Below are 11,456 nucleotides of genomic sequence, written 5' to 3' on the forward strand. Positions count from 1 at the left end.
TGAATGGAAAAATGTACCAAGACAGTCTTGATAAAAATCTGCTGCCATCTACCAGCATGGTGAAGATGAAACGAGGGTGGACATTTCAGCAAGACAATGATCCCAAACACAAAGCCAAGGAAACTCTCAATTGGTTTTAACCGCCTCAATACTGGGCACTTTCACCCCCTTCCTGCCCAAGAAATTTTTCAGCTTTCAGCGCTGTCACAGTATGAATGACAATTTCGCGGTCATGCAACATTGTACCCAAATGACATTTTTATAATTTTCCCCCACAAATAGAGCTTTCTTTTGGTGGTATTTGATCACATTTTTTTTTTTTTTTTGCGCTATAAACAAAAGAAAAGCGACAATTTTGAAAAAAAGCTATATTTTGTACTTTTTGCTATAATAAATATCCCCAAAAATATATATTTATAAAAAGAAAAAATCCTCAGTTTTGGCCAATATGTATTCTTCTACATATTTTTGGTAAAATCGCCATAAGCGTAGATTGATTGGTTTGCGTAAAACTTATAGCGGCTACAAAATAGGGGATAGATTTATAGCATTTTTTGTTTTTTACTAGTAATGGCGGCGATCTGTGATTTTTATCGTGACTGCGATATTGCGGCGGACACATCGGACACTTTCGACACATTTTTGGGACCATTCACACTTATACAGCGATCCATGCTATAAAAATGCATTGATTACTGTATAAATATGACTGGCAGGGAAGAGGTTAACACAAGGGGGCGATCAAGGGGTTGAATGTGTTCCCTAGGGAGTGATTCTAACTGTAGGGGGAGGGGACTGACTGGGGGAGGTGACGATCGGTGTCCCTATGTACAAGGCACAGACTATCGATCTCTCCCTGACAGGACGTGGATTTGTGTGTTTACACACACAGATCCACGGTCCTGCTCAGTTACTCGGCAATTGCGGGTGCCCGGTGCTCTCAAACCTGCCAGATTGAGAGCCTCATGATCCCGCCGCCATATGACGGCGTGCGGTAGGCCACTGGTTAAAGAGAAAATAAAGCGGCTGGAATGGCCTAGCCAATCACCTGACTTGAATCCAATAGAAAACCTATGGAAAGAACTAAAGATATAAGAGGCCCACAGAACCTTCAAGATTTGAAGATGGACAAAATCACACCTGAGCATTGCATGTGACTAGTTTCTCCATACAGGAGGTGTCTTGAAGCTGTCATTACCAACAAAGGATTTTGTACGAAGTATTAAATACATTTCAGTTAGCGTGTTCTATACTTTTTCCCTGTGTCATTCCATTTTATTACACATAACTTAATTTCTAAACGTATGTGTTAAGGTATATATGGATTGCATGGGTTGTTACCGACATGTGGTAAAAATTTCAAGTCCATTGCACCTTTGGAAATATATTTGGATACAGCGCCTTGAGGCGATTTAGTTCGCATTTGTAGCGCTATACCAGTTACTCATTTACCTAGCAAAATGGTTAACGTGTTCAATACCTATTTTACCTGCTGTATACATGTATGTGTGTACTATTGATCTATATTTGCTTTTGTTACTCTAAATGGCTGATTGAATCATGGCGAAAGGTCTTAGACCCCTTTCACACTGAGGCGCTTTTAAGGCACTATAATGCTAAAAATAGTGCCTGCAAAGTGCCCTGAAAGCGGTGCGCTAGCAGGACGGTAACAAAAAGTCCTACTAGCATCATCTTTGGAGCAGTGAAGGAGCAGTGTGTATACCGCTCCTCCACCACTCCTGCCCATTGAAATGAATGGCTATATCGCCGGCAAAGCGCTGCTGCAGCAGTGCTTTGCAGGTGGTTTTAACCCTTTTTTGGCCGCTAGCAGGGGTTAAAAGCGCCCCGCTAGCGGTCGAATAATGCCAGAAAATTGACGGTAAAGTGCCGATAAAAATAGCGGCACTTTACAGCAGGACACACCCACCGCCCCAGTGTAAAAGGGGCATTAGATATGTTTTAATATACATTTTGGTTTGGGAAAGGCAATAAAATCAAATTTGAAACAAAAATGATCTGAAGGTACACTTGTCCCACTTGCAGCTCCAACCAAAAACAAATGGTTTAGAATCTCCCAAATAATTACTTTTCTTTTGTAGAAGAGTTTCTCAGAATCCCTGTTCACCTGCCTCATTGCTATTAGCCAAAGCTAAAGGGTATGTTCTCTGTGGCACAATCTTATGATTGGCTGTTTTGACAAAGGTAGTTAATCAGATCCTTTGCCTCACATAGATCTAGTCCAGGGATCCTCAAACTATGGCCCTCCAGCTGTTGCAGAACTACAAATCCCATGAGGCATTGTAAACCTCTGACATTCACAGACATGACTGAGCATGATGGGAATTGTAGTTCCTGAACACCTGGAGGGCCATAGTTTGAGGACCCATGATCTAGTCCTTCACTGCAGCTGGCAATAGAAAACAGAAGTGAGGCTAAAGAGATAGTAAGTCAGTAATTTGGAAAAGATCAACTTTAGACCCCTTTCACACTGAGGCGGTTTTCAGGTGTTTTAGCTCTAGAAATAGCACCTGTAAAGTGCCTGAAAACCGCCTCCCATTTATTTCAGTGTGACTTTTCACACTTGGGGCTGTGCGCTTGTGGGACGTTAGGAAAAGTCCTGCAAGCAGCATCTTTGGGGCAGTTTGGGACCGTTGTATTTAGTGCTTCCAAAAAGCCCTACCCATTAAAATGAAGTGGCAGCGTTTTCCAAAGCGCCTGAAAGACACTTCGGGTGCGCCGCAACACGGGCTAAATGCGGGTTAAAAGTGCCCCGCTAGCGGATGAAAAGCGCTGCTTAAACAGCGAGCGGCACTTTAGCGCTAATACGGCTGCAGTCCCAGTGTGACAGGGGTCTTAGAGAGACCATGAGCAATACTTTTTGTGGGAGCTGGGTACTTTTCAAAACTAGGTACCCCCAAAAAAATTACATGCCAAATGTGCCAAATGTTAAGGAGTCCTTAAAGAGGAAGTTCCACTTTTGGATGGAACTCTGCTTTATGGAAACTGTATACAGTGAAGCATGATGCCAAACATACTGAAAATAGATTTTTTCACATACTCTAATAGAAAGTTGTGGTTTCAGGAATAGAATGTGTTAAGTCAGTCTCTCTTTGTGTGCATGATGAAGCCCGTTTTATGCACTTTGTTTTTTTTTTTACAGGTTTGAAACACAGTTTGTGCTCTCAGAACCAAATGATTCATGGACTGGCTGTAAAGGGCAAATATCAACTTCACTACTTTCAGAGTCCATTCAAAGAAGTAAAGAAGATTCCACAATTCTTATTTGCATTTGTGGTCCAAATGGATTTGTTGAACAAGCAGAAAGGTAAGCTCAGGGATCGTATTTTTTGTAATTGAACAATTTTGCTTCTTGGATAAGTTGCTACCCAGTCAAATATAAAATTTATGATAGAGTTGCTGAATATTGCATGTTACACAGGGCTCTGTCCTTCCTCTCATCCACCTACTTGTATGTAAGCTTGTTTAAAGTGTTACTGAACCCAGAAATATAAAAAAATGTAATCTGCCCACAGCTTATAAATCTTCTTTTTACATTAAAATATTGCCACTGTATACCTTTTTGGCTGATCTGTATACCACGATCAGTGATAAACTGCACAGTTTCTCCAGTGCTGAGATTTCAGGAAGGTGGAGATTTCCACTTCATCCTGTATACACGCCCACATGTGTGATGTCAATATCATATGACCTGGCTAGCACTGATCAACAAGTAATTATTCTCTCCAACATAAAAGACACAACTGAGCATGTGTTAGCTGGCCTTCTCCAGATAGACACTGCAGGAGAGGAGGATCTATTCATACAGGATAAAACAGACTTTTTACACAATGCAGAGCATTAACCCCTTAAGGTTCACAGTGAGTAGAACAAGCATGCTATGCTGCATATACAGACTGATTTTACTGTCATGGGTTTAGTAACACCTTTAATGCCCCGTACACACGATCGGAATATTCGATGGAAAAAGTCAGATGGACTTTTTCCATCGGATTTTCCGATCGTGTGTAGCCCCATCAGAGTTTTTCATCGGAAATTCCGATGAATTCCATCGGACTTTATATATAGAATTTTTTTTTTCCGATGGAATTTGGCCGGGCAAAAGCCAGATCGTGTGTACGCGGCATCGGGCTGCTTTTTAGACTGATGCAGCATGGTGTGACCACACCGCAGGAGCAGCACAGTTTACCTGCAGGTTTGGTGCTGTTTAGCTGCGCTTTCCCATAGAGTTCTATTAGATCCTGGAGTTTTGGTGCACTTTCAGAAAGAACGCCAAAACTGCAAGATCTTAAGGAACTCTATGGGAAGGCTCAGCTAACCCTCTCCCGCAGTGCGGTCAAACCACAACGCATACATCTGAAAGCAGGCTTACATTGCTTATATCAATCTATAAAATGAAGTAACCAAACAATTAATCTTTTTACTGATATGTCTACAGTAAACTGATTGGCTGATGTAGCGTATTGCAATTCGCACTGCATCACTACACTTTCTGGTACTTTTATCGGTCTGAAGATCTTAGTTTTTTTTCTCTTTTATATATAAATTGTAAAATGCCCAATTCCGCTTCAAAGTCCCCTTGTGTACTAATAAAAGTGCTTGCATGCTTTTAATGCACTTGCTGTTTTTTTGGAATCTATCACCTCCGCTGTTTCCCCTTTTGCACTGCATATTATAAAATAAATAAATCGATTAAGGGAAAGTGAAACTTGCTCTTCACAAAAGGACCTAAACGCAGACCCTGCCACTGGCATCTTAGAGAGAGACCCAGGAACAATTGTGGGTCTTTCAACCTTTTGCCATTTAAGGCTCCATTCACATCTTCCTGCAGGAATGCACAAACGTGTTGCATGTTGAGGTGCTGCAGTGCCATTGATTCTTAATGGTACCCCAACACATCTGTGCACAATAATAAATGGTAATGTACTACTTAATGTACACATTTTTCAAAAATAAGTGCTTGCATCTTTTTGGTGCATTTTAGTGCACTAGGAATCCCATTCAAATGAATTGGGCTGCCCTAATGCAGCTCACATTAAAAGTGAAGTAGGGTCAAAGCTCTTTTAGCCATACTCTTCATTTGGGTCACAGGAGTGCACTAGGTACTATACTCCTGTGACCAGGCCCGGACTGGGACAAAAAATAGGCCCGGGCATTTTAGACTGAGCAGCCCGGGGGGGGGTATACGCGGCGGGGGTTAATGATGGAATGCCCGCACAGAGAGAGAGACTGCTCCACATTTGTGGCACAGAGAGAGAGACTGCTCCACATTTGTGGCACAGAGAGAGAGACTGCTCCACATTTGTGGCACAGAGAGAGAAATCACTCCACATTGCTGGAACAGAGAGAAATCGTTGGACATTTCCCATTGTTGTACTGAAGTCAGTTGATAGATCGGAGTCTGTATAACCAGTCTGCACATTGATAGATTGAAATTTCTGCTGAACTGGCAGATTTTCAATCTATTTATGATGGCCTAAGTCCACCAGTCTCTGAGTTTAATAATATCCTCAAATCTTCAGAAAGGGGTTCTCAACTTAGGTTTAGAAATTCACTTTGAACTCCACCTTATTTCCAGAACTCTCATTATGTATTAGATGTGCAAAGAATAAGGTGAGAGAACATCTAATACCTATAAAGAGTAATGAAAATAAGGTGGAGTACAAAGTGAAATATCTGGAGGGACTGGCTGAGGTTAAAACAGGCAGGGAGGAAATTAGGCATCACCTCCTTACTGTCTGTCAAATGCCTCTGAAAAGTGAAATGAGAATTGATAACTTTTCAGTGGAGTATCTGTGAGTGCAAGCCTTTTGGCTCACACTGTTGCTCAACATTTTTTTTGGGGGAAGCAATCGAACTGAACAAAAACATCAAATGCAGCCACTGTGCCCCATTATATGCAGCCACTGTGCCCCATCAAATGCAGCCACTGTGCCCCATCAAATGCAGCCACTGAGCCCCATTATATGCAGCCACTGTGCCCCATTAAATGCAGGCACTGTGCTAATCAAATGCAGCCACTTTGTCCCATCAAATGCAGCCGTTGTGCCCCATCAAATGCAGCCACTGTGCCCCATCAAATGCAGCCACTGTGCCCCATCAAATGCAGCCACTGTGCTACATCAAATGCAGCCACTGTGCCCCATCAAATGCAGCCACTGTGCCCCATCAAATGCAGCCACTGTGCTACATCAAATGCAGCCACTGTGCCCCATCAAATGCAGCCACTGTGCCCCATCAAATGCAGCCACTTTGCCCCATCAAATGCAGCCACTTTGCCCCATCAAATGCAGCCACTGTGCCCCATCAAATGCAGCCACTGTGCCCCATCAAATGCAGCCACTGTGTCCCATCAAATGCAGCCACTGTGCCCCATCAAATGCAGCCACTTTGTCCCATCAAATGCAGCCACTTTGTCCCATCAAATGCAGGCCAGCAGGCCATTTGGGCATTTTTTTCAACTGCCCCGAACACATTTAATGTTATCCTATGTGTCCATGCACACATTCTTTTTTTTTTTTGCGTTTTAAAGCAGTTGGGTTTAGGCTCGTTTTTTTCAGAAGCAAAATTTTGGGTTCAGACGCAAAAGTTTTCGCGTTTCAGACGCAAATCGCTGCTAAACGCGGCAAAACGTGGTACCGGCCTTTTGCCGCGATTTCGTTTATAGGCGTTTTTAAAGGTGACCTATTTTTTTACATTAGAAATCTCAAAAATTATGGCAAATTATGAAAAACCATAAAAAAAACATTAAAAATGTAATTGTTTGCATTGCATTGTGGACAATCCACAACTTGTGGCAGGTGACGTGGCCAGTGGACAATCCACAACTTGTGGCAGGTGGCGTGGCCAGGTGACATGGCAGATGACGTGGCAAGTGGACAATACACAACTTGAGGCAGGTGACGTGGCAAGTGGACAATCCACAACTTGTGGCAGGTGACGTGGCCAGTTGACGTGGCAGGTAACGTGGCCAGTGGACATTCCACAACTTGTGGCAGGTGACGTGGCCAGGTGATGTGGCAGGTGACGTGGCCAGGTGACGTGGCAGGTGACGTGGCCAGGTGATTTGGCAAGTGGATAATCCACTTGTGGCAGGTGACATGACAAGTGGACAATCCACAACTTGTGGCAGGTGTCGTGGTCAGGTGACGTGGCAGGTGGACAATCCACAACTTGTGGCAGGTGACATGGCCAGTTGACGTGGCAGGTGACGTGGCCAGGTGATGTGGCAGGTGACATGGCCAGGTGATGTGGCAGGTGACGTGGCAGGTGACATTGCAAGTGGACAATACACAACTTGTGGCAGGTGACGTGGCCAGGTGACGTGGCCAGTGGACAATCCACAACTTGTGGCAGGTGACGTGGCCAGGTGATTTGGCAAGTGGATAATCCACTTGTGGCAGGTGACGTGACAAGTGGACAATCCACAACTTGTGGCAGGTGTCGTGGTCAGATGACGTGGCAAGTGGACAATCCACAACTTGTGGCAGGTGACATGGCCAGTTGACGTGGCAGGTGACGTGGCCAGGTGATGTGGCAGGTGACGTGGAAGGTGACGTGGCCAGGTGACATGGCAAGTGGACAATCCACAACTTGTGGCAGGTGACGTGGCCAGGTGACGTGGCCAGTGGACAATCCACAACTTGTGGCAGGTGGCGTGGCCAAGTGACATGGCAGATGACGTGGCAAGTGGACAATACACAACTTGAGGCAGGTGACGTGGCAAGTGGACAATCCACAACTTGTGGCAGGTGACATGGCCAGTTGACGTGGCAGGTGACGTGGCCAGTGGACATTCCACAACTTGTGGCAGGTGACGTGGCCAGGTGATGTGGCAGGTGACGTGGCCAGGTGACATGGCAAGTGGACAATCCACAACTTGTGGCAGGTGACGTGGCCAGGTGACGTGGCCAGTGGACAATCCACAACTTGTGGCAGGTGGCGTGGCCAGGTGACATGGCAGATGACGTGGCAAGTGGACAATACACAACTTGAGGCAGGTGACGTGGCAAGTGGACAATCCACAACTTGTGTCAGGTGACGTGGCCAGTTGACGTGGCAGGTGACGTGGCCAGTGGACATTCCACAACTTGTGGCAGGTGACGTGGCCAGGTGATGTGGCAGGTGACGTGGCCAGCTGACGTGGCCAGTGGACAATCCACAACTTGTGGCAGGTGACGTGGCCAGGTGACGTGGCCAGTGGACAATCCACAACTTGTGGCAGGTGGCGTGGCCAGGTGACATGGCAGATGACATGGCAAGTGGACAATACACAACTTGAAGCAGGTGATGTGGCAAGTGGACAATCCACAACTTGTGGTAAGTGACGTGGCCAGGTGATGTGGCAGGTGACGTGGCCAGGTCACGTGGCCAGTGGACAATCCACAACTTGTGGCAATTGACATGGCCAGTTGACGTGGCAGGTGACGTGGCCAGTGGACAATCCACAACTTGTGGCAGGTGTCGTGGTCAGGTGACGTGGCAAGTGGACAATCCACAACTTGTGGCAGGTGACGTGGCCAGTTGACGTGGCAGGTGACGTGGCCAGTGGACATTCCACAACTTGTGGCAGGTGACGTGGCCAGGTGATGTGGCAGGTGACGTGGCCAGGTGACGTGGCAGGTGACGTGGCCAGGTGACGTGGCCAGTGGACAATCCACAACTTGTGGCAGGTGACGTGGCCAGGTGACGTGGTCAGTGGACAATCCACAACTTGTGGCAGGTGGCGTGGCCAGGTGACATGGCAGATGACATGGCAAGTGGACAATACACAACTTGAAGCAGGTGACGTGGCAAGTGGACAATCCACAACTTGTGGTAAGTGACGTGGCCAGGTGATGTGGCAGGTGACGTGGCCAGGTCACGTGGCCAGTGGACAATCCACAACTTGTGGCAATTGACGTGGCCAGTTGACGTGGCAGGTGACGTGGCCAGTGGACAATCCACAACTTGTGGCAGGTGACGTGGCCAGGTGACGTGGCAGGTGATGTGGCCAGGTGACGTGGCCAGGTGACATGGCAAGTGGACAATCCACAACTTGTGGCAGGTAACGTGGCCAGGTGACATGGCAGGTGACGTGGCCAGGTGACGTGGCCAGTGGACAATCCACAACTTGTGGCAGGTGACGTGGCCAGGTGATTTGGCAAGTGCATAATCCACTTGTGGCAGGTGACGTGGCAAGTGGACAATCCACAACTTGTGGCAGGTGTCGTGGTCAGGTGACGTGGCAAGTGGACAATCCACAACTTGTGGCAGGTGACGTGGCCAGTTGACGTGGCAGGTGACGTGGCCAGTGGACAATCCACAACTTGTGGCAGGTGATGTGGCCAGGTGATGTGGCAGGTGATGTGGCCAGGTGACGTGGCAGGTGACGTGGCCAGGTGACATGGCAAGTGGACAATCCACAACTTGTGGCAGGTGACGTGGCCAGGTGACATGGCAGGTGACGTGGCCAGTGGACAATCCACAACTTGTGGCAGGTGGCGCACTCGGCCAGCTCAGTGGCCTTTTTGCAGGACATTAGAGCAGCCCAGGGGGCAAATGCATTCTTGCAACCCAGCCCAGTCCGCCCCAAGGGCCTTGGTACACCTCTGGGTAGAAGTGACATGCGGGCCACCGAGGGCCGTTCGCGGGCCGCGATCGGCCCGCGGGCCGCCGAGGGCCATTCGCGGGCCACTACCGGCCCCGGCCCACCGGGCATATGCCCGGTATGCCCTATGGCCAGTCCGGGCCTGCCTGTGACCCAGATTCAGCCAACAGTGGGTGGATGTCACAGAGCCAGTCCAGGCTCTGCAGGGATCCCGACAATAATTGGCAGCTGGGTCAGTCCTTCAGTGGCACGCTGTGAGTCTAAACCAGCTGCTTCCACTCGCTCCACAGTCCAGCGCTCCAGTGAGTGCTGGATGGGCACAGCAGAGAGCCTGCGACTAACCGTCTCTTCTCATTGAAGACCAAGGAATTCGAACTTAGCCTTTTTTTTGCCACTGACCATTTAAGATAACTTGATAATGCAGGGAGATTGCAGATTTGCTGATATGCTATATATTTCAGATCATTGTATTCTTTTGTCAAAAATGTGATTTTATTTCAAACCGATAACATCACATTTAAGTATTTCTTCATTTGTGCTTGTTTTGTGAAGATTGATTGTCATAATTAAGGTGGATTCAGCTGTTTACATGAACGACTCACAGATTTTCCTATTTACATTGTTGCAGGTCTTTGGAAGATCTTGGTTTTTCCAAAAAGGACATTTTTGTTTTCAGAGAATGAGCATTCATACAGTAGTGACTGGTGACTCCCTCAAAACCTATGCATTCAACCACTATGCATACCAATATTCGCTGTCTGAAGAACATATAGATATCTACCCCTATCTGTTGTACATAAGTTCAAATCTCAAAATAATGGTTCTTCTCTTTTTTAATACATTAACAAGAGTATGTTGAATAGTTTGGCAATGTATGTGATATATGCCTGCTGATAGCTTTCTCATAGATATACTGGCATCATCTGGAGTCTTCAGATGTAGTTCGGAGAAAAGCGCATTTTATCTAAACTTTACTTGATGAAAAGACCAGCACTTAGGAAGGTTCTTTTTTTTTTAACCTGTCATTCGTTTTTACAATTCTATATATATAATCTGTAGCATGCAGTTCCAAGTTCCTGCTGTCAGCAGAACGCAGTAGCAAATATGCAATTTTTTTATCAGCTCATAAAGTCAAGGTTTCATAATGCAAAGACCCTTCATTGTTATGTCATATACTGTCAAACTGTTGTAGGATTGTGTCTAAGGTTACTCGTAGACATCACACAGCACTTAAAAATTCAATTAACTTACATTTAAAATTGTGGCTGATTTCTCAGTCCTTCAGAACTTGACATGAAATATTGTTTCATAAACGCTGACTGTCTCTATAGCAGGAGCTAAAGTGATTGTAAAGAATCGAGAAGAGATTGTGTGTTAGCGCTTGGTTAGTCAATGTGTGGCAGTGTGCAATATTTGTAGATACAGACACAAAACAATAAGTAGAGGTAAATACCGCACTCTACAGTCTCTTGAAAAAGTATTCATATACCCTTGAAATTTTCCACATTTTGACATGTTACAACCAAATATGTAAATGTTTTTGTTGGGATTTTATGTGATAAACCAACACAAAGTGGCACATAGTTGTGAAGTGGGTGGAAAATGATAAATGGTTTTCAATTTTTTTTACAAGTAAATATCTGAAAAGTGTGGGGTGCATTTGTATTCAGCCCCCTAGTACTTTGTAGAACTACCTTTCAATTCAATTACAGATGCAAGTCTTTTTGGGGATGTCTCTACCAGATTTGCACATCTAGAAAGCTACATTTTTGCCCCTTTGTCTTTGCAAAATAGCTCAAAATCTGTCAGATTGGATGGAGAGCGTCTGTGAACAGCAATTTTCAAGTCT

The 11,456-nt window shown here is 45.7% G+C and overlaps 1 protein-coding gene across 2 annotated transcripts in view; it reads left to right on the plus strand.

Annotated features, from left to right (window-relative positions):
* Window positions 1–11,149, plus strand: part of LOC120937083 (cytochrome b5 reductase 4) — a 180,424-nt gene extending 169,275 nt beyond the window's left edge. For both annotated transcript variants that reach the window (XM_040350044.1, XM_040350045.1), the window contains 2 exons: window positions 3,161–3,325; window positions 10,236–11,149. In XM_040350044.1, the coding sequence (XP_040205978.1) occupies window positions 3,161–3,325; window positions 10,236–10,290 (220 nt within the window). In that variant the 3' untranslated portion in view covers window positions 10,291–11,149. The remainder of the gene's footprint in view (window positions 1–3,160; window positions 3,326–10,235) is intronic.
* The last annotated feature ends 307 nt before the right edge of the window (window positions 11,150–11,456 follow it).

The sequence above is a fragment of the Rana temporaria genome, chromosome 4, assembly GCF_905171775.1.
Source record: "Rana temporaria chromosome 4, aRanTem1.1, whole genome shotgun sequence".
Lineage (NCBI taxonomy): Eukaryota > Metazoa > Chordata > Amphibia > Anura > Ranidae > Rana > Rana temporaria.